The sequence below is a fragment of the Cherax quadricarinatus genome, unplaced genomic scaffold, assembly GCF_038502225.1.
Source record: "Cherax quadricarinatus isolate ZL_2023a unplaced genomic scaffold, ASM3850222v1 Contig1165, whole genome shotgun sequence".
In the NCBI taxonomy this organism is placed as follows: Eukaryota; Metazoa; Arthropoda; class Malacostraca; order Decapoda; family Parastacidae; genus Cherax; species Cherax quadricarinatus.
Genome location: NW_027196191.1, coordinates 48,005 through 72,755, shown reverse-complemented (window position 1 = coordinate 72,755; position 24,751 = coordinate 48,005). Strand labels below are relative to the sequence as shown.

At 37.9% G+C, this 24,751-nt stretch overlaps 1 protein-coding gene across 5 annotated transcripts in view; it reads right to left on the bottom strand.

Moving 5' to 3' along the window:
* LOC128693493 (paternally-expressed gene 3 protein) overlaps window positions 1-24,751 on the bottom strand; it is a gene marked incomplete at its 5' end in the record, with an annotated part of 81,500 nt that overhangs the window by 12,092 nt on the left and 44,657 nt on the right. For 3 of the 5 annotated variants that reach the window (XM_070080872.1, XM_070080875.1, XM_070080874.1), the window contains 2 exon segments: window positions 2,948-2,992; window positions 5,307-5,348. In XM_070080872.1, the coding sequence (XP_069936973.1) occupies window positions 2,948-2,992; window positions 5,307-5,348 (87 nt within the window). 5 annotated transcript variants of the gene reach the window in all.

Here is a 24,751-nt window from a genome sequence, read left to right as displayed (position 1 = left end):
CAACTCTCTAATCTATCCCTATCTCACATATGCAATTTATGCCTGGGGATCCACCATAGTAAATCACCTAAAGGCAATAATACCACAACAAAAGAGCAGCTGTACGAATGATTACCCAGTCTACTGCCAGACAACCCACTCCCCCCAATCTTGGAAAATCTGAACTTACTTAATATACATAAAATTCACTCATACTACTGTGAATACTACATATAGAGGACAATTAATTCTAATACCAATTCTGCCCTGAAATGCTTTCTTGATAGTTGCAACAGAACTCACAGGTATAATACTAGACACAAAAATCTCTATGATATTCTGTGTCCAACTCAATCTGTGTAAATACTTAAAGTGCATAAAACGCCCTAAAATGTGAAAATATTTGCCTGAAGATTCCAGAATCAACCTATAAGCCAGCCAATTCAAAGCTACCCTTAAAACACACCTCTTTACCTAAATGTGATCCTGACAACAATTTATTATGCCAAACAAATCCTGAAACACTATCTTTCATCCAATATTATCCATTCCTGTTCCATCCTTCCTTCAACTCTCATTTATTACTAGAAACACATTCTTTCCTTATATCAGTTCAGGTACCTAGCTAACCTAACATAAACTCACCTAACCTAAACTAAATTAACCTAAACTAAACTAAATTAACCTAACCTAACCTAAACTAACCTAACCTAACCTAAACTAACCTAATCTAACCTTACTCACCACAGTCATGCTTATGCCTCATATCTGCAAACACAGTTTAGCACTTTGTCTGGCTTTGTTGGTTATCCTAAGCAATTTACACTATGTATGATAACTGTATTTATGTATACCTGTGCCTAAATAAACTTAGTCCTTAATTCTGTTCAAGGGACGCCTTTCCTTCAAGAAATATCTATCAAGCAAACGTAACTGCTTGAATGACAAGTGTCCCGTGAACAGAATCAAGGACTAAGTAAGTTTATTTAGGCACAGGTACACAGAATTACAGTTATCATACATAATGTAACTTACCCAGGATAACCCCAAAAAGCCAGACAAAGTGCTATGCTGTGCTTGTGGATATGAGGCATAAGCATGAAGGGCAAGTAGTACACATTTTGGCCACGGTTGCATTTTTCCACTTGTTTAAATGTGACAATTCTGCAACATGTGTAATACCTGTTTGGCTAGCTTATGATCAGGTTCATGAGCAGCTCTCTCTGAGACAGAGAAAGTGTGACACAGGCAGACAGAGAGATGGACACACAAACACACAAACAGATAGAGACAGAGACAGTCATGTTTGTGTGTGTGGAACAGTGAGAACAAATAGAAAACATGCTAAGGTTCATTGGGGGCACTGCTTATGGTGCAGCAATGTTGAGTGACTGCACCAGCAGCAATTTAGAGTGCCACTTTGTCTGACACTGCTTCAAGGAGTTTCATATACTCCAGCACCTCTAAAATATGGCTGGGACCTATAAATAATTTGTAAATATTTCTAGACAATGTGTTTGTGACTGTTTCATTACTATATCTGTACCTAATATTTGTGTAAGAACAAAGATTGGTCATCATACCACAAGATGTACTATAAATTGTAATTATCAATTTATAGTAGCAATAGCCTGCAAACAGCAGGACTCCATGTTGGCATCATGTGAGCCTCCAGTGCCAACTTTGCTGCCCTATATCTCAATAAGTACTGGCACTAAAAAAAAAAATCTTATCACACACACAGAATTGCCCCTCTTTGTTTAATTTTTTTTTTTTCAAAACAGAGTGCTGGCAGTACAACATAGATCAACATGCCGAGAATTGTAAACAAATGCTTATGAGAGGCAGTGACTGGACCAGACACCAGATTCACAGTTTTCTCTAATGCTGAATCAGAGAAAATGTAATGTTTACCCTTCACCCTCCTCCCTCCCTCCCTCCTTGACTCGCTGGTACTCACCACTTGATAGCATATAAACACTGCATGTTTATATGCTATGTTTATATGCTATGTAATGTCTTTCTTACATAATTTTGAAGAAAATATCATAGATTAATGAAAATGTCTATATTATCCTAAAATAAAACATTTCACCCTTAAACAGTCCAAACGTATATATACGTTCACCTGCGCAGCGCCCCGAATATTTTGAGAAAAAAAAATCGTTTTTTTTATAGGAAAAAAGAGCATGTGGTACCCAGGCGTCCCCAATTTTTTTCATATGGTGCACACCCATTCTCTCATGTCTAGGCGACTCAGGCCTATTATGCCAATGTTGAATGAATGACAAATGAAACGTATATACAGGTTTGGGGCGCTATGCGAGAGAACGTATATATACGTTTGGACCGTTTAAGGGTTAAAGTGCCCAAGAGTGATTATTATTATAAGTCCAATACAGCCGATCTACAAAATGATGGCTGAATACAGGGATAGAATTTCGGCCAAAAAAACAGCTGAAATCCAAATTGGCTGATATCCGGAACGGCTGATAACCAAGGGTCCACTGTACATAGAATACAAGCCTCATAATTAGTTTTCCCAAGAATGCATTGTATAATTAATGGCCTTCTTCTATGCCTACATTTGTATCAAATTGTGTGTATATTCTCTTATCTTCTTAATATGGCTCATAAGCAATAACAAAATTTTATTTTGTTTACATGAAAAACTCCCCAAAAAACTTTTTTTGTTCAATCTACACAAAGTAAACTGTCTTGACTGCAAAACCCACTTAATATTATACACTTTAAACTAAAAATTATGATCAAACTCCACCAAGTAGCTAAACTTGATAATGACTACACTGTTTTTATAAATAAAACTGCCATATAATGCTTAAATTCTTTTGCAGTACAGTATTTCTTTCCCCTTTCCTACCTACCCTCCTCAACTCTTTCCTCACACTGCAGTCTAACAAAGATATTAAATAGAAACAATAAGTGTCAAGTTCACCACAAGACTCACCCTGTCATGAGGTTGCTGGTCATGATCACCACTGCCAAGTACACGCTGTACATGCAATTAAGAGAGTCATTACAATTTATACGCTTCATTACGATTCATACTCTGATGCTTCTCTATAAAGAATAAGTTGAATAACTCTAAGATATATAAACATACATATATACACGAATATCCGATAAAAGTGTAAAGAACACTTGTCTATGCTCAATAATAATCCACATGGAGACAGAAACTCAGCAGGTGAATTGGACTGTATATTTCGACCTCCTTCTGAGGTCCTCTTCAAAAAATACAAAAAATGAAAGAAAACCATAAATATATAGGAAGGTTGTGCATTTCAGCAGTGCTGGCATTCTGTATTATGTTTGATACTGGTATGTACTTCTTAAGGGTGAATTTTGAAATAACATCTGGTTTCCATTTTCCCCGTGAAATATTAAAATTACGCATGGTAGCTATGAGAGCAGATTCTATGATTTTGTGTTTGCAGCTGCAGTGTGATTTGTGTTTGATGGTGGCAGCTTCCCAGTGAATATTATTATTGTTGTTGCTAACATGTTGAAAAATGGCTGAGTTCTCTTGATGATAGCATTAAGCCATGCTGCCCAATATATATACTTGGAGGCAATCTTTGTATGATATCTGATAGGCTCCTGGTATGTCTTGTATAACTGAATGCTTATGTTTCTTGGAAAAGAGATTCCCATTTTGTTAAAATAGAAAGTGATTATGTTGGTCACTTTGTTGAGACAACTGAGTGTTCCTTGGTGGTAGGACACCATTTTACTGGATGGAGTTGAGTTTTTGTGAACTGAAATTTTGTAATAGGTGATATTTGCTTTCTTTTCATCTTGTCTGTTGAACCAGTGAGGGTATCCTAGTTTTGAGACTTGTTTTCTTTGATGCTCTCACCACCAGAAATAACAATCAGGTTGAATTTTCAGTTTATAGGAAGCCTACTCACACTCCCAACTATGTTCATTTCTACAGATGCCATTCAATGCAAACTAAAATGAACACCTTCTCAAGCTTGTTCTTATGTGCACTCAGCATACGTAACCCCTCAAAGCTGGACAAAGAAAAAGAAATCCTCAGAACACAAGTCTCAAAACTAGGATACCCTCACTGGTTCACCAAACAAGGTGAAAAGAAAGCACATATCACCAATTACAAAATTTCCATTCACAAAAACTCAACTCCATCCAGTAAAATGGTGCCCTACCACCAAGGAACACTTGGTTGTCTCAACAAAGTGACCAACATAATTACTTTCTATTTTAACAAAATGGGGAACCTCTTTTCCATGAAACACAAGCATTCTGTTATACAAGACACACCAGAAGCCTATAAGATACCACACAAAGATTGCCTCCAAGTATACACTGGGCAGCTTGGCTTAATGCTATCATCGAGGATCACTGAACATAAGAGAGCAGTATGTTATGGACAAGAGAACTTAGCTATTTTTCAACATGTTGGCAACAACAATCACATTATTCACTGGGAGGTTGCCACCATCAAACACAAATAACACTGCAGTTACAAGTGCAAAATCATAGAATCTGCTCTCAGAGCTACCATGCATGATTTTAATATTTCATGGACAATGAAAACCAGACATTATTTGAAAATTTGCACTCTAAAAAGAACATACCAGTACTTAACATAATACAGAATGCCAGCACGAAATTAAGAATTACATAGTACAGCCTCTCCTCACTTAGTGATGTACTCATTTACCGACGCCTCAGACTTAAGATGGGCTCTTTGGCCAGTATGCATGCCTAAATAATGTATATCAGAGCTGATTCCTCTATTCTGTTTATTACAATATACAGTACACTGCTGTATAAACATTTAAAAATATATGTACCAGAAACGTTGTAAATGGTGCAAAGGTGACATTAAAACAATATCAAAGATAGTTGACACAAACCCACTACCATTATAGTACTATGCTCCTCGCATAGCGACAAATTCATTTACCAACACGGTCTTAGGAACAAAACTCCGTCATTGAGGAGAGGCTGTACAGAGAAACCTTGCCTAAATGTTAAGTTAGGTTTCAGTCACCTACTTCAAGACCTGACACACCACACTCACTTGTTTCCTGACCTGACTTCCCACTAGCTGACTTGATGCTTCAAGTCAGCTACACTGCTGAGATGTCCAAACTTCCTACATATTTATGATCTTCTTTCATTTTTGTATGTTCTGAAGAGAACCCCAGTAGAAGGTTGATATATACAGTCCAATTCATCTTCTTTCTGAGTTGTTATCTCCATGTGGGTTATTATTGAGCACAGACATATATGTACAATGAAGACAACTACGATAATAAACATAATGTATACAGTACCTTCTTGTGTGGCCTTCTGTCATGGTCATCACTGCCAACATTCTATGTGAGAAAAATACATGTATTACTTATATATCTTCATTTTCCTTTATAATTCTGTCAACTTGTAAACCCAACATACAAACATAATGATGCACAAAACCTTTATAAATGTGCACTAAAATCCCTTATTTTTTTTTTTTATTTTTAACAAGTTGGCCGTCTCCCACCGAGGCAGGGTGACCCAAAAAGAAAGAAAATCCCCAAAAAGAAAATATTTTCATCACCATTCAGCACTTTCACCTCACTAATACATAATCACTGTTTTTGCAGAGGTGGCCAGAACACAACAGCTTAAAAGCATATACGTATCAAGATACACAACATATCCCTCCAAACTGCCAATATCCCAAACCACTCCTTTAAAGTGCAGGCATTGTACTTCCCATTTCCAGTACTCAAGTCTGGCTATATAAAAATAACCAGTTTCCCTGAATCCTTTCACTAAATATTACCCTGCTCACACTCCAACAGTTTGTCAGGTCCCAAATACCATTCGTTTCAAATCCCTTAATATTCTGTAAATTAAAGATTCCATTAAAAAAAAAATCCAGATTTTACATAATCATTCAGCAGCTTTGAACATTCCTGAAGTTGGCAAACGATCATATCAAACTCTTCTGATAATATTACTCGCTCCTTCAAAAATCTAAAATTCATTTTACAACTAAAAATAAAAATCATATTTTGAAGAGTTCCAGATATAATATATATTGAAAGTAATGTATTGTAAAAAAAAACTTGTTTATTGTATGTAGAAACATTAAATTTAACTGTGAGACAAAGTAATTAAATGCAAAACATTTTCTTGATCTTTCAATCACATTGTTAAGGAAGTCCTTGAAAATGTGACGCAAAATCATGAATGTGGGCACAGTTTACATAAGAACATAAGAACATAAGAAAGGAGGAACACTGCAGGAGGCCTGCTGGCCCATACTAGGCAGGTCCTTTACAATTCATCCCACTAACAAAACATTTGCCCTACCCAATTTTCAATGCCACCCAAGAAATAAGCTCTGATGTGAAAGTCCCACTCAAATCCAACCCATCCCACTCATGTACTTATCCAACCTAGATTTGAAACTACCCAAAGTCCCAGCCTCAATAACCCAACTAGGTAGACTGTTCCACTCATCAACTACCCTATTTCCAAACCAATACTTTCCGATGTCCTTTCTAAATCTAAACTTATCTAATTTAAATCCATTACTGCGCGTTCTCTCTTGGAGAGACATCCTCAAGACCTTATTAATATCCCCTTTATTAATACCTATCTTCCACTTATACACTTCGATCAGGTCTCCTCTCATTCTTCGTCTAACAAGTGAATGTAACTTAAGAGTCTTCAATCTTTCTTCATAAGGAAGATTTCTGATGCTATGTATTAATTTAGTCATCCTACGCTGAATGTTTTCTAACGAATTTATGTCCATTTTGTAATACGGAGACCAGAACTGAGCTGCATAATCAAGGTGAGGCCTTACTAATGATGTATAAAGCTGCAGTATGACCTCTGGACTTCTGTTGCTTACACTTCTTGATATAAATCCCAGTAATCTATTTGCCTTATTACGTACGCTTAGGCATTGCTGTCTTGGTTTAAGGTTGCTGCTCACCATAACCCCCAAGTCCTTTTCGTAATCTGTATGGCTAAGTTCTACATCATTTAATTTATAAGTACTAGGGTTATGGGCACTCCCAAGCTTCAGAACCTTGCATTTATCTACATTGAACTGCATCTGCCACTTTTCTGACCAAGAATAGAGTTTGTTTAAATCCTCCTGAAGTTCCCTAACATCTACGTTTGAATCAATTATCCTACCTATCTTTGTGTCATCGGCGAATTTGCTCATATCACTAGTAATTCCCTCATCAAGATCATTGATATATATTATAAATAACAACGGGCCCAAGACTGATCCCTGTGGAACGCCACTTGTTACAGATCCCCACTCGGATTTAACCCCATTTATGGACACTCTCTGCTTCCTGTCAGTGAGCCATGACTCGATCCACGAGAGCACTTTTCCCCCAATGCCATGAGCTGCCACTTTCTTTAACAGTCAATGTGGTTAAATTGCATGCCATGATAGTATTACAATGGAACCTCAGTACTCAAACAGCTCCCTACTCGAACAATTCAGTATTTGAACGCTTTGTTCGGTAAAAAAAATCCCTTGGTAGTAGACCGTTTGCTCGGCACTTGACCAAACAAACATGACCTGCCAGAACTTCGCTGTAAACTATTTTGTATCTCTTTGCATTTTTGGGTGTTTTTTATATTATTTGTATAAGTCACCATGGGACGCCTAAGAAGATCAGTGATAACAGTCAACAAAAAAGAAAATTGGCTGGGAAAAATTTGTTCGGTACTCGAACAGATTGGCACTCAAACAGCCTTCTGGAACGAATTAAGTTTGAGTACCAAGGTTCCACTGTACTTGTTTCCTGTGACCTTACTGCAGCATATATGATTAGATAAAATAGGTTAACTTTGCGCCTGAGCTGTCCCCTTTGCATTAAGGTTTTCCTCAGGACTCTGTTCTTGGACCGGTATTGCATACTGTTTATGTTAGTGGCGTAGCCTCAATGTTGGAGGTCCAAGGAGCTGATTATCCTTTTTATGCTGAAGATACACAGGTTTATATCTGCATTCTTAATGTGGAAACCAGTGCAGAAATCAGTTTAAGTTCTTTTTTGATGGCCATTTGGACTTAGATGACAAAAAGAAAATTGAAACCAAGTGAGGGTAAGACAGATTTTGATTGTAAGGGAAAATCTCAGACAGGAAACTAGATTTTGATGATTTTGATTGTGGTACTGTCAGATTGTAGCCTGTAGGATGAGTGAAGGATCTGTCAGTATGCAGCCTGTAGGATGAAGGATCTGTCAGTATGCAGACTGTAGGATGAGTGAAAGATGTCAGTATGCAGCCTGTAGGATCAGTAAAGGATGTCATTATGCAGACTGTAAGATGAGTGAAGGATCCGTCAGTGTGCAGCCTGTAGGATGAAGGATCTGTCAGTATGCAGACTGTGGGATGAGTGAAGGATCTGTCAGTATGCAGCCTGTAGGATCAGTAAAGGATGTCATTATGCAGACTGTAAGATGAGTAAGGGATCTGTCAGTGTGCAGCCTGTAGGATGAAGGATCTGTCAGTATGCAGGCTGTGGGATGAGTGAAGGATCTGTCAGTATGCAGCCTGTAGGATCAGTAAAGGATGTCATTATGCAGACTGTAAGATGAGTGAGGGATCTGTCAGTGTGCAGCCTGTAGGATGAAGGATCTGTCAGTATGCAGACTGCAGGATGAGTGAAGGATCTATCAGTTTGCAGCCTGTAGGATGAGTGAAGGAACTGTCAGTATGCAACCTGTAGGATGAGCGAAGTAACTGTCGATATAAAGAATAAAGATTTTATTTCTTTGCAAAGGTTACAATGTGTAATTACAGTTTTGATTTGTTAAGTACAAAGAAAGCCACTATTGTGCCGGGGCATTTCGGGCAGACTAATCCTAGTACATAATAACTATTTAAGTCTAGACAAGATAAGAATGGCTAACTTTCTAATAAATCTTTATTTCATCTTAATACTAATGCGAGGTAGTCAAGGTGGAGGTCTGTAAGAATAATAAGCTTGTTGTTGCAAATAATAAAAACAATATTACAGCTAGTGGTTCAAACATTAATATTTCATGCAGACTGTAGGATGAGTGAAGGAACTGTCAGTGTACAGCCTGTAGGATGAGTGAAGGAACTGTCAGTGTGCAGCAGACTGTAGGATGAGTGAAGGAACTGTCAGTGTACAGCCTGTAGGATGAGTGAAGGAACTGTCAGTGTACAGCCTGTAGGATGAGTGAAGGAACTGTCAGTGTACAGCCTGTAGGATGAGTGAAGGAACTGTCAGTGTGCAGCAGACTGTAGGATGAGTGAAGGAACTGTCAGTGTACAGCCTGTAGGATGAGTGAAGGAACTGTCAGTGTACAGGCTGTAGGATGAGTGAAGGAACTGTCAGTGTACAGCCTGTAGGATGAGTGAAGGAACTGTCAGTGTGCAGCAGACTGTAGGATGAGTGAAGGAACTGTCAGTGTACAGCCTGTAGGATGAGTGAAGGAACTGTCAGTGTACAGGCTGTAGGATGAGTGAAGGAACTGTCAGTTTGCAGCCTGTAGGATGAGTGAAGGATTTGTCAGTGTGCAGACTGTAGGATAAGTAAAGGATCTGTCAGTATGCAGCATGTAGGACAAATAAAGGATCTGCCAGTATGCACCTTAAATCTCAAATTACTTTTTACTTTCATTATTATTATTATCATTATTACTATTAATATTGCTAACAGTGTAAAATGATTACAAGGGAAAGCCCGTACATAGTTCTGCATAGTATTTCAGGCAGTCTTGGGCTAGTACTACTGCTTACAAAAATTAAAAAAAATATATATTCGACAATATATATAAATACAAAACACACAGGTGCTCCTTTAACTCATAATGGGGATACATTCAGATGAACCGATTATAAGTTTAAAATATCCTAAGTCAGAAATGACCATACGATGTGATAAATAATTAAATAACTAGTCACTGAATGAGTAAATAACTACTGTAATTAAATACCAGTACTGAAAATTAAATATATAAATACAAGTTTATCCTATCAATAAATGTACAGTACTGTATAATACAAAAAAATAACATTAGGTCTATTGCACCATAGTAAAGTCAAAATATTGTAAGTCAAACCATTGTAAAGTAAGGAGCATCTGTACTGTAAAATTTTATACTATACATAGTTCCCCTTGCTTTATGCTGATTCATTCTGCGCAAATTTGCTTACATGTGATGACTAGTTTCTATCGGTAATTTACTAGAAATTTGTTCTCTTGCAATCTCCAAAGCCAAGTAACATTTAATTTATTGCAATGTCTCTTTAGATATTATTCTAAACTGGTTTACATTAATATTTAAAAGAAAGAATGAATGCAGAGAAAAACAGATCTGAGCATGGGGGAAATCCTATTAACATACTCTGAAAGACGTCCTATGGTTGGTTTTCAATTTCAGCATCTTGATTCTAGTCTACAGAAAATGGACACCTGGTCAGATGAAGTTATGTTTTGTTGAAGCTGGGAGAAGCAGAGGTAGGGTGGGAGGGTAGGGTGGGAGGGTGGGATGGTAGGTGGAAGGGAAAGAGGGGAGAGAGACGGAGGGAGGGAAAGAGGGAAGAGAGACGGGGGGGGGGGGGGGGGGGAGGTGGCCTGATAGGCAAAGCCCTCGCTTCACATGCTGAGGGTCTGTGGTTCGATTCCTGGCAAGGCTGGAAGCATTAGGTTTGTTTCCTTACACCTGTTGTCTATGTTCACCCATTAGTAAAACAGGTATACAGTGGACCCTCGACTAACGCTATTAATCCGTTCCTGAGAGCTCATCGTTAGTCAAAATAATCATTAGTCAAGTTAATTTTCCCCATAAGAAATAATGGAAATCAAATTAATCTGTGCAAGACACCCAAAAGTATTGAAAAAAAAAACTTTTAACACATGAAATATTAATTTTAATACACACAAACTGAAGAAGACATGCACAGTTACATGACACTTACCTTTATTGAAGATCTGGTGATGATTGATGGGATGGGAAGAGGGGAGTGTGTTGATGGTCTTAGTGTTTAGAAGGGGAATCCCCTTCCATTAGGACTTGAGGTGGCAAGTCCTTTTTCAGGGTTACTTCCCATCTTTTAATGCCACTAGGACCAGCTTGAGAGTCACTGGACCTCTGTCGCACAACATATCTGCCCATAGAGGCCTGTACCTCCCGTTCCTTTATGACATTCCTAACGTGTTTCACAACATTGTCAGTGTCACCATTAAACACTTGTTCAGGTTTCAGTCCTTCACTGTCTATGTACTCCTTGAATTCCTGCACATATTTTTCAGCTGCTTTTTGGTCCAAACTGGCAGCCTCACCATGCCTTATCACACTATGTATGCCACTACGATTCTTAAATCTCTCAAACCAACCTTTGCTGGCCTTAAATTCACTCACATCACCACTAGTTGCTGGCATTTTTCTAATTAAATCGTCATGCAACTTCCTAGCCTTTTCACATATGATCGCTTGAGAGATGCTATCTCCTGCTATCTGTTTTTCGTTTATCCATATCAATAACAGTCTCTCAACATCTTCTATCACTTGCGATCTCAGTTTCGAAAACATAGTTGCACCTTTGGCAAGAACAGCTTCCTTGATTGCCGTTTTCTTGGCCACAATAGTAGCGATGGTTGATTGGGGTTTTGTGTACAGCCTGGCCAGCTCGGAGACATGCACTCCACTTTCATACTTAGCAATGATCTCTTTCTTCATATCCATAGTAATTCTCACCCTTTTTGCTGTAGGGTTGGAACTAGAAGCTTTCTTGGGGCCCATGGTGACTTATTTTGCAGGTGCAATCACTAAAAAGGCTGTGATAATATGAAATGTTCCGATTGTATGCTTGGAAGCGACCGCGGTGGCTGGCTGGCTTGTAAACACTGGCCAGAAGTGGACGCGTCTCGGACAGAAGGAATAGTGTTGGTCGAGTTTTTTAGCGCTAATCAAGGCAAAATTTTTGCGATAAAATGTATCGCTAGTCAGATTTATCTTTAATCGATGCCATCGCTGGTCGAGGGTCCACTGTACTTGGGTGTTAGTCGACTGGTGTGGGTCACATTCTAGGTCAAAACTGACCTAATTTGCCCGAAATGCTCTGGATAACAAGGGGCTTTCTATATAGTAGTATGTCATTGATGTCAGCTAGGCCTGTATAACTTGTACACGTTTCTTTTTTTTTTTTTAACACATTGGTCGTCTCCCACCAAGGCAGAGTGACCCAAAAAGAAAGAAAAATCCCAAAAAGAAAGTACTTTCATCATCATTCAACACTTTCACCTCACTCATACATAGTCACTGTCTTTGCAGAGGATCTCAGATATGACAGTTTAGAAACCCCTCCAAAATGCCAATATCCCAAACTCCTCCTTTAAAGTGCAGGCATTGTACTTTCCATTTCCAGGACTCAAATCTGGCTAACTGGTTTCCCTGAATCCCTTCACAAAATATTACCCTGCTCACACTCCTACAGCTCATCAGGTCCCAAAAACCATTCGTCTCCATTCACTCCTATCTAACACGCTCACACATGCTTGCTGGAAGTCCAAGCCCCTCGCCCACAAAACCTCCTTTACCCCTTCCCTTCAACCTTTTTGAGGACGACCCTTACCCCGCCTTCCTTCCCCTACAGATTTATACGCTCTCCATGTCATTCTACTTTGATCCATTCTCTCTAAATGACCAAACCACCTCAACAACCCTTCTTCAGCCCTCTGACTAATACTTTTAGTAACTCCACACTTCCTCCTATTTTCCACCCTGCAAATTCTCTGCATAATATTTACACCACATGTTGCCCTTAGACAGAACATCTCCACTGTCTCCAGCCACCTCCATGCTGCAGCATTTGCAACCCATTCTTCACACCCATATAAGAGTGTTAACTTACATATGTACTTTTAGAAATAAAGATACTGCTATTATTAATATTATTTAATCAAAACTGATGATATTTTAAAATTTTTTGGACTACAGTATTTCTTGCTTACCACTAAAATTAAAATATTTTGACTAAAATTCATTACTTTACAGTCAGAATACAGATCCAGCACTTACCAACTCGGCGAAGCTCAGTCTAGATTAATGGTGGAAGACTTCAAGACAAGATGAGAAAGTTTCAGTGGTTGTGAGAAGGATGGAAATGTAAAGACTTTGCTGTAGCTCAAACATGAGGAGAGGAAAAAGAAAAACTTGAAAAAAGATCAGAAAAGCTATGGCTGTTAAATAACAAAATCTAGCAGATAATGACAAATATTTTAGAGAAAATGGTGCATTAAAATTTGACTGAACAAAAAAGCTAGCAAGCAGTAAAGGACATTTCTGAGTAACTACGAGGAAGGGGCTGGAGGAGTAGCTAGACATTAGGTAATTAGGTAAAGGAATAAATTATTCATGGAAAGTACCATACTAAACTTCTAATAAGAGCAATAAAGAAATATGAAAGATATTATATTAAAGGATATAATGACTATAAAGGTCAGCTATGTAAAACATTAGAAGAGTAAAGGTTACCTTTAGAAAAGCACCTGACATGCTTGAATATAAAATAAAAGAAAATTCTGGAGAGGTTGCAAACATTTGAAAGTAGAGCAAAATTAATGCCAATATACATCAATAAATGCTTACATCCACAAAGTTACACAAAAACAAAATAATTGTAAATGGTAAAAATATGAATAGCAGAATATTACTTTAGTAAACAGGGTGATTATCAACTAGGAGGGAGAGGAATAGTTTACTGAAAATCTAATACATTAGTGATGCTCGTGGGCAATAAATATCTAAAATGGAGGACTTTTCAGGATATGCTTAGCATTTAAAGTGAGTGAATGTGTGTGTGTGTGTGTGTGTGTGTGTGTGTGTGTGTGTGTGTGTGTGTGTGTGTGTGTGTGTGTGTGTGTGTGTGCGCGCGCACGCGTGCATGCGCGTGTGCGTGTGTGCGTGTGTGCGTGTGTGTGTGTGTGTGTGTGTGTGTGTGTGTGTGTGTGTGTGTGTGTGTGTGTGTGTGTGTGTGTGTGTGTGTGTGTGTGTGTATGCGCGTGAGTGAGAAAGTGAAAGAGAGAGCACACAAGACATTTAGAAAGGGTAACCAGCAAGAAATTAAGAGTGTAAGGCTATAATACAAGAAACAGAGAGTAATCAAGCAGGTGAAAGAAAAAAAAAAAAGGACAAAGAGCAAGCAAGGGAGGGAGGAAGAGAGAGAGAGAGAGTGAGCAAGAAGAAAGGAAGGGTGACTGAACAAGTCAGAGGTAAGTTAGAGCAAGAGATTGGGAGTGTAAGCAGAACATAATGAGAAAAAAGCTGCAACCGTGTTTTTGGTTTAAAGCAGCAACTTTGCAGTGTATTTTCGTATGTTTTTCATGGTTGTATTCTTGTATTCTCATTTGATAGAATGGAAAATATATTACATAAATAGAGATGATTTTGATTGGTTTCAGGATTGCAAGTAGCTTGAAACTGAGCTCAAGGTAGAGGAAATGTTCGATTTTTGCCGATATTCAAAAATAAACAAATGATGTCACTTGTCCAATGTGAGTCCAACTGGGCAGTCTAATATGCATTTAGGAATGCATTGACATTATTTATATAATTAGTCAGCATAACAGTACAGTAAAACTTTTAATTTTTGTGTTAAAAAAATTCAAAATGGAAAGCAAGTGTAATATAGAGAGGCATGGGGATGTAACTAATGGACAGAGGAAATATTTTTTTAGTGCTACAAATATCTAGATTGTTTATTCTGGACCCTATTTTAAAATTGGCAGTTTTTTAATTTTGTGTGAAACTGGCCAAATTACAGATTTCTGATCACTTTACTGGATAGCTGAAATAGTTAAATGGGTGTTTATGTACTAAATTGATAGAATACATGAATACTTACAAAATAGCTATGAGTTTGGTTGACTGGAACAATGGAATTGGTCAAAAATAGGGCACAAAGTGGGCAAAATCGCCAATGCATAAATATCGCTGATACCACTAAATTTGTGAGAGCATAATCCCATTAGTTTTTCATCAAATTTGTTACTTTTAGTTTCATTACCTTTGGAAAAAGATTCTCTATCACTTCATAAGATAAAATTATTATTACTTTTTTAAATTCTTTGTGAAAGGGTCAAGTATATAAGATTAAAAATGTGGCATAGCTCCAAGAAAACAGCTCCCCTCTACTACTGATTTTAAAATTTTCCAGAGCACTGTGTTAAGTCAGAAAATAGGCAAGTTTGGTACAGATTTGCCAATGTGTTGTTACTCCAGAATGCTAAGTATGATACCCCAAAAGGTTGGGTCTCAAGTCAAAAAACAGAAGCTACAATGCTTAATAAATACAATGTTTCATTTTTAAAAGATTGAAAATTTGAAGTTGATCAGAAAAAGCATTTTCAAATTATCCCCAAACCGTTGCTATAAGGAAAATAAACCATACCCCCGGCCGGGATTGAACCCGCGGTCATAGAGTCTCAAAACTCCAGCCCGTCGTAATCGTGTCATTACGATTTCTTAAGTCATGTTAAGGAAAATATTCTGAACCCCATAACATATTCCCTTACACTGATACCTAATTACACACACACACATTCTCATATATACACACAATGATCAAGATATTACATCACAATTTGTCTAGAAGGTTGTGTATCAATAGATAGCGGATCAAAAACATACCTTCTGTGCCTTGTTCTTGTTATGCTTGCCATGTTTCTGTAAACAAGTCAGCAGGGTTGAGGGATGAGTCATCAGGGTTAGCTTAGTGGGGTAAAGCTTGAGAACTATACATGACAGGTTATCAGAAGGGAATTTACATGGTTAGGTAATTCTGTATCACATCTCACACATCTAGAACTACTACACATGACAATCTCTGATCCCATAAAATCCTTGAGCAACCTTATTAATGAAGTGCGTCACAAACACATATATAGATGTCATCCAACAGATTCAACCTTTATGCAGAAAAAACTGCTATAGAGTACATTATGTTGCTAGAAAATATACTATCATCCAAGAAGGCCTTGAAATAACAATGAAGAGGTGCAAGAGTGAAGAGAACCTTGCATTCAAGGTCACTCAGTAAGTCAGTCAAGTCATTCAGTAAGTCAGTCAAGTCACTCAGTAAGTCAGTCAAGTCACTCAGTAAGTTAAGTCACTCAGTAAGTCAGTCAAATCACTCAATAAGTCAGTCAAGTCATTCAGTCAGTTAGTCAAGTCACTCAGTAAGTTAAGTCATTCAGTAAGCCAGTCATTCAGTCAGTCAGTCACACAAACTCATGTTAACCTCATTTTCTGTGTACAAAGTAACACTTCAATTACGGCTACAGGTTATCTCTTGTCCAATATCTTTGTTAATTCTAAGACTTAAGTGTTTATTCCTCTTTGTGCCACTTTCAACAACACTAGTATGGCTACTGGGTGTAATGACTGCTTGGCAGATATAAGATATAGCAATTAAAATATCATAACACAATTGACAACCACAGCTGCCTTGTAGCAGAGAAAGACTGGATATGTATGAATTACGAATGTTGGGATGGTGGGGTGGTGTCCGGGAGTGGTAGGGGAGGGCTCCCCGGCTGCTCCACAACAAGGCAGCCGCTTGAGCAAAAGAGAATTTTATTTTTCCTTCCCACAAACTGAACCATGTTAAATTAATTATACGACGTGTTACATAAAATTGTGCAGCAATTCTTCAATGGCGGTCTACTGTATTATTATAACGATAAAGCTTCAGTTCCCTAAATTAATAATAATAATAATAATGACAGAGCTTCAGTTCCCTAAATTAATAACAACAATACAGTGGAACCTCAAATATCGAACTTAATCCGTTCCAGGACTTAGTTCTAAATTCAAAGTCTTTAAAGCGAAGCAATATTTCCCATAAGAAATAATGGAAACACAATTAATCCATTCCAGAAACCCAAAAATATTCACCAAAAAAAATACATTTTATAGAGATTAATTACAGTTTTACATACACACAACAAATATAGTGTTCAATTATGTACATATTAATAAATTTAAATAAACATGTAAAATAACATTTTACTTACCTTTATTCAAGATTGGTGATGGCATCTGGAAGATACGGAGGAGGAGAGAGGGAGTTGGGGTTAGTGTTTGGAAGGAGAATCCCCCTCCATGAGGACTTCAGGTATCAAAGCCCTCTCTGGGGTTACTCCCTTCTCTATCTATTAATGCCACTAGGACCAGCTTGAGAGTCACTGGTCGGACCCCTGTCTCACAAAATAACTGTCCACAGTCCTCTGTTTCTGGTGCCTCTTTAAGATTTCCTTAAAATGGGACATGGTTCTGTCACTGAACTTGTTACAAAGATGGCTTGTTTCAGCTTGCTCAGGGTGGTACTTCTCCACAAACATTTGGACATCATTCCACTTCTGTATTATTTCCTTCTTCACATCTATGGTGTTTCTCACTTTCTTTACCACAGGGGTACCACTAACAAGTTTCATTGCTCCCATTGTAGCTTATTTCACAGTCTCACAAGCACTAAACACAATGAAATAATCGCAAAATGTTTGAATGAAATTGCAGGTTAGTATTCACTCAAGCATCAACAAAACCAGACTGGCTCGCAGCGCCTGCGTGGGGACACGGACAGAGCAGGCTGCCAGACAGGTCCGGTACCCGGCGGTTCAAAAGTAGGGGCAAGTTCGATAATAGGGACAAAGTTGGTTCAAAAAAAGGGTTCTATTTTCAAAGAGTTCAATAAGCGATAAGCGATAATAATAATATTATTATTTTTTTTTTTTTTTTTTTTTTTTTTTTTTTCAACAAGTCGGTCGTCTCCCACCGAGGCAGGGTGACCCAAAAAAGAAAGAAAATCCCCAAAAAGAAAATACTTTCATCATCATTCAACACTTTCACCACACTCACACATTATCACTGCTTTTGCAGAGGTGCTCAGAATACAACAGTTTAGAAGCATATACGTATAGAGATACACAACATATCCCTCCAAACTGCCAATATCCCAAACCCCTCCTTTAAAGTGCAGGCATTGTACTTCCCATTTCCAGGACTCAAGTCCGACTATATGAAAATAACCGGTTTCCCTGAATCCCTTCACTAAATATTACCCTGCTCACACTCCAACAGATCGTCAGGTCCCAAGTATCATTCGTCTCCATTCACTCCTATCTAACACGCTCATGCACGCTTGCTGGAAGTCCAAGCCCCTCACCCACAAAACCTCCTTTACCCCCTCTTTCCAACCCTTTCGAGGACGACCCCTACCCCTCTTTCCTTCCCCTATAGATTTATATGCTTTCCATGTCATTCTACTTTGATCCATTCTCTCTAAATGACCAAACCACCTCAACAACCCCTCTTCTGCCCTCTGACTAATGCTTTTATTAACTCCACACCTTCTCCTAATTTCCACACTCCGAATTTTCTGCATAATATTTACACCACACATTGCCCTTAGACAGGACATCTCCACTGCCTCCAACCGTCTCCTCGCTGCTGCATTTACCACCCAAGCTTCACATCCATATAAGAGTGTTGGTACTACTATACTTTCATACATTCCCTTCTTTGCCTCCATAGATAACGTTTTTTGACTCCACATATACCTCAACGCACCACTCACCTTTTTTCCCTCATCAATTCTATGATTAACCTCATCCTTCATAAATCCATCCGCCGACACGTCAACTCCCAAGTATCTGAAAACATTCACTTCTTCCATACTCCTCCTCCCCAATTTGATATCCAATTTTTCTTTATCTAAATCATTTGATACCCTCATCACCTTACTCTTTTCTATGTTCACTTTCAACTTTCTACCTTTACACACATTCTCAAACTCATCCACTAACCTTTGCAATTTTTCTTTAGAATCTCCCATAAGCACAGTATCATCAGCAAAAAGTAACTGTGTCAATTCCCATTTTGAATTTGATTCCCCATAATTTAATCCCACCCCTCTCCCGAACACCCTAGCATTTACTTCTTTTACAACCCCATCTATAAATATATTAAACAACCATGGTGACATTACACATCCCTGTCTAAGACCTACTTTTACCGGGAAGTATTCTCCCTCTTTTCTACACACCCTAACCTGAGCCTCACTATCCTCATAAAAGCTCTTTACAGCATTTATTAACTTACCACCTATTCCATATACTTGCAACATCTGCCACATTGCTCCTCTATCCACTCTATCATATGCCTTTTCTAAATCCATAAATGCAATAAAAACTTCCCTACCTTTATCTAAATACTGTTCACATATATGCTTCAATGTAAACACTTGATCTACACATCCCCTACCCACTCTGAAACCTCCTTGTTCGTCCGCAATTCTACATTCTGTCTTACCTCTAATTCTTTCAATTATAACCCTACCGTATACTTTTCCTGGTATACTCAGTAAACTTATTCCTCTATAATTTTTACAATCTCTTTTGTCCCCTTTCCCTTTATATAAAGGGACTATACATGCTCTCCGCCAATCCCTAGGTACCTTCCCCTCTTTCAAACATTTATTAAACAAAAGTACCAACCACTCCAACACTATATCCCCCCCTGCTTTTAACATTTCTGTCATGATCCCATCAGTTCCAGCTGCTTTACCCCCTTTCATTCTACGTAATGCCTCACGTACCTCCACCACACTTACAGTCTGCTCTTCTTCACTCCTAAAAGATGGTATACCTCCCTGGCCAGTGCATGAAATTACCGCCTCCCTTTCTTCCTTAACATTTAAAAGTTCCTCAAAATATTCTCGCCATCTACCTAATACCTCCCTCTCCCCATCTACTAACTCCCCTACTCTGTTTTTAACTGACAAATCCATACTTTCCCTAGGCTTTCTTAACTTGTTTAACTCACTCCAAAATTTTTTCTTATTTTCATTAAAATTTCTTGACAGTGCCTCTCCCACTCTTTCATCTGCTCTCCTTTTGCACTCTCTCACCACTCTCTTCACCTTTCTTTTACTCTCCATATACTCTGCTCTTCTTATAGCACTTCTGCTTTGTAAAAACCTCTCGTAAGCTACCTTTTTCTCTTTTATCACACCCTTTACTTCATCATTCCACCAATCACTCCTCTTTCCTCCTGCCCCCACCCTCCTATAACCACAAACTTCTGCCCCACATTCTAATACTGCATTTTTAAAACTATTCCAACCCTCTTCAACCCCCCCACTACTCATCTTTGCACTAGCCCACCTTTCTGCCAATAGTCGCTTATATCTCGCCCTAACTTCCTCCTCCCTTAGTTTATACACTTTCACCTCCCTCTTACTTGTTGTTGCCACCTTCCTCTTTTCCCATCTACCTCTTACTCTAACTGTAGCTACAACTAAATAATGATCCGATATATCAGTTGCCCCTCTATAAACATGTACATCCTGGAGCCTACCCATCAACCTTTTATCCACCAATACATAATCTAACAAACTACTTTCATTACGTGCTACATCATACCTTGTATATTTATTTATCCTCTTTTTCATAAAATATGTATTACTTATTACCAAATTTCTTTCTACACATAGCTCAATTAAAGGCTCCCCATTTACATTTACCCCTGGCACCCCAAAATTACCTACTACTCCCTCCATAACATTTTTACCCACTTTAGCATTGAAATCCCCAACCACCATTACTCTCACACTTGATTCAAAACTCCCCACGCATTCACTCAACATTTCCCAGAATCTCCTTATTATTATATTATTATTATAACGACAGAGCTTCAGTTCCCTAAATTAATAATAATAATAATAATAATAATTATTATAATAATGATAGAGCTTCAGTTACCTAAATTAATAATAATAATAATAATAATGCATAATATGTATGTAATAATAATTCAGATTGCTTCTACTAGTTGGCACAGCTGATGGCACATCTGATGGCACAGCTGGTAAGCAGTAAATATGTTTCCATCCCAGTGGGGGCAGTTTTCTCGCGCTTGTTTGCATTTTTTTTACAATCATTTGGCCAAATTTCTTTTTTCTAACCATGGGTCCTAGTGATCTACTGTAGTTAGCCTCAAAAATACTCAGTTTTCTCTTACAGTAAGAACATGGAAAGATACTATAGTCAAATTGGGATAGAAATGGCGACGCTTTTTCTGCTGCCTCTGCCACAATATTATGGACTATTTTATTCATTCTAGAGTATATATCATGTTTCTGTGCTAATTATATTGTTTATTATGTCATATTAGATGAATTGTGATAGATAAATAAGCCATACAGTTGATAATAGCGTTATATTCAAGTATTTTTTCTCGTCTCTCCAGAGTGCAGGAACGAATTAATGGCTTCTCAATTAATTTAAATGAGGAAAATTAATTTGATACACGAGTAAATTTGTGGGCGAAGGGCTTGGACTTCCAGAAAGCGTGTGTGAGCATGTTAGATAGGAGTGAATGGAGACGAATGGTACTTGGGACCTGACGATCTGTTGGAGTGTGAGCAGGGTAATATTTAGTGAAAGGATTCAGGGAAACCGGTTATTTTCATATAGTCGGACTTGAGTCCTGGAAATGGGAAGTAAAATGCCTGCACTTTAAAGGAGGGGTTTGGGATATTGGCAGTTTGGAGGGATATGTTGTGTATCTTTATACGTATATGCTTCTAAACTGTTGTATTCTGAGCACCTCTGCAAAAACAGTGATAATGTGTGAGTGTGGTGAAAGTGTTGACTGATGATGGAGAGTATTTTCTTTTTGGGGATTTTCTTTCTTTTTTGGGTCACCCTGCCTCGGTGGGAGACGGCCGACTTGTTAACCCTTTCAGGGTCCAAGGCCAAAATCTGAAGTGGTGCCCCAGTGTCCAAGAATTTAAAAAAAAAAAAATTATTTTTTCTTATGAAATGGTAGAGAATCTTTTTGTGAATGTAATAAAACAAAAAGTACGAAATTTGATGGGAAATTGATGAAATTATGCTCTCGTGAATTTTGACGAGTCAGCAATATTTACGAATCGGCGATTTTACCGAATTTGACTCCCATTTTAGGCCAATTACATTATTCCAGTCGACCAAATTCTTAGCTATTTCACTAGTATTACTTATATTCTATCGACTGAGCACAAGAAATCACCAAGTCAACTGTTTCAACTACAAAATAAAGTGACCGGAAATTGGTAATTTGGCCAATTTAACACAAAGTTCAAAATATTCCAATTTCAAAATAGGGTCCAGAATAAACAATATAGGTATTCCTGGAACTAAACTAACATTTCCTCTGTTCATTAGTTACGTTTTGAGGCTTTACAAATAAATTCCATTTTGATTTTTTATTCACATAATGAATTTTTATTCACACCAAAAAATAGAAGATTTACTGTTATGCAATATTGTAATAATTGTATAAATATCATCACCACATTTGTGAATGTATATTAGAAACATCAGCTGGCGTGTATTAGACGTGTGAGGTCGTTTGTTTACTCTTGAACATCGGCAAAAATTTAACATTTCCGCCACTTTGAGCTCAGTTTCAAGCCATTTCCAGTGCTAAAACCAATCAAAATTATCTCTATTTCTGTAATATGTCTTCCATTCTATCAAATGAGACCAAGAAATCACAAATACAACTATAAAAAACATATGAAAAAACACTGCCAAGTCGCTGTTTTAATCGAAAATCACGGTCTCAGTTTTTTTTCTCTCATTATATACAGTGTGCTGCAGGATTTGTTTTATGTGGTGCACACATACCACATAGATGTATTCTCTCATATCTAGGCCCAAATTTACCACTCACAGTTTATCAGAGTGAGCTGAGCTCATGACGTAGATGTACGGTTTGGACCCTGAACATAAAGCCGTAGATCTACAGGACGGACCCTGAAAGGGTTAAAAAAAAAAAAAACGAGTAAATTGAGTTACGAGCTAGCTCCTGGAACGGATTAAACTCGTAAGTCAAGGTTCCACTGTATGTGCTCACGGAGCTTGTAAACAAACCGGGTGGCACGCCGTATTTGAAAGACGCTTGCCGTATAGCAAATTCTGGTCATTTGAAATCACTGTATTAGCGGAATGTTGTAAGACGAAGCGCCATAAAGTGGGGCCCTGCTGTATATTTTTTTTGTAGCTTCCAATGTTTTATTACATATAAACTACATTATTTGTACCACATAAAGAAACAAAAATTGTATTGCATGATATTGCATATATGTATTGGTTAAATAATTGTCATTCTATTTTTTAACTGTTCTAGTCTTCCAACACTATGTACAAGAAATATTTATAATATTACAGTTGTTTCAAGGTGTGATAAGTCATTCCAAATTTATTATCCTGTAATAAATGGGAATATTTTGAGGAACTGTTAAATGTTGATGAAGATAGGGAAGCAGTGATTTCATGTATAGGGAAAGGAGAAATAACATCTTGTAGGAGTGAGGAAGAGCCAGTTGTGAGTGTGGGGGAAGTTCGTGAGGCAGTGGGTAGAATGAAAGGGGGTAAGGCAGCTGGGATTGATGGGATAGAGATAGAAATGTTAAAAGCAGATGAAGATTTACTTTTGGAGTGGTTGGTGCTATTATTTAATAAATGTATGGAAGAGGGTAAGGTACCTAGGGATTGGCAGAGAGCATGCATAGTTCCTTTTATAAAGGCAAAGGGGATAAAAGAGAGTGCAAAAATTATAGGGGAATAAGTCTGTAGGTTGGTAGACAGCAACCACCCAGGGAAGTACTACCGTCCTGCCAGATGACTGTGAAACAAAAACCTGTAACTGTTTTGCATGATGGTAGGATTGCTGGTTTTCTTTTTCTGTCTCATAAACACGCTAAGATAACAGGGATATCTTGCTACTCCTACTTACACTTTGGTCACACTTCACAGACACGCACATGCATATATATATATACATACATCTAGGTTTTTCTCCTTTTTCTAAATAGCTCTTGTTCTTTTTTATTTCTTCTATTGTCCATGGGGAAGTGGAAAAGAATCTTTCCTCCGTAAGCCATGCGTGTCGTATGAGGCGACTAAAATGCCGGGAGCAATGGGCTAGTAACCCCTTCTCCTGTATACAATTACTAAAAAAGAGAAGAAGAAAAATTTTATAAAACTGGGTTGCTTAAATGTGCGTGGATGTAGTGCGGATGACAAGAAACAGATGATTGCTGATGTTATGAATGAAAAGAAGTTGGATGTCCTGGCCCTAAGCGAAACAAAGCTGAAGGGGGTAGGAGAGTTTCAGTGGGGGGAAATAAATGGGATTAAATCTGGAGTATCTGAGAGAGTTAGAGCAAAGGAAGGGGTAGCAGTAATGTTAAATGATCAGTTATGGAAGGAGAAAAGAGAATATGAATGTGTAAATTCAAGAATTATGTGGATTAAAGTAAAGGTTGGATGCGAGAAGTGGGTCATAATAAGCGTGTATGCACCTGGAGAAGAGAGGAATGCAGAGGAGAGAGAGAGATTTTGGGAGATGTTAAGTGAATGTATAGGAGCCTTTGAACCAAGTGAGAGAGTAATTGTGGTAGGGGACTTGAATGCTAAAGTAGGAGAAACTTTTAGAGAGGGTGTGGTAGGTAAGTTTGGGGTGCCAGGTGTAAATGATAATGGGAGCCCTTTGATTGAACTTTGTATAGAAAGGGGTTTAGTTATAGGTAATACATATTTTAAGAAAAAGAGGATAAATAAGTATACAAGATATGATGTAGGGCGAAATGACAGTAGTTTGTTGGATTATGTATTGGTAGATAAAAGACTGTTGAGTAGACTTCAGGATGTACATGTTTATAGAGGGGCCAC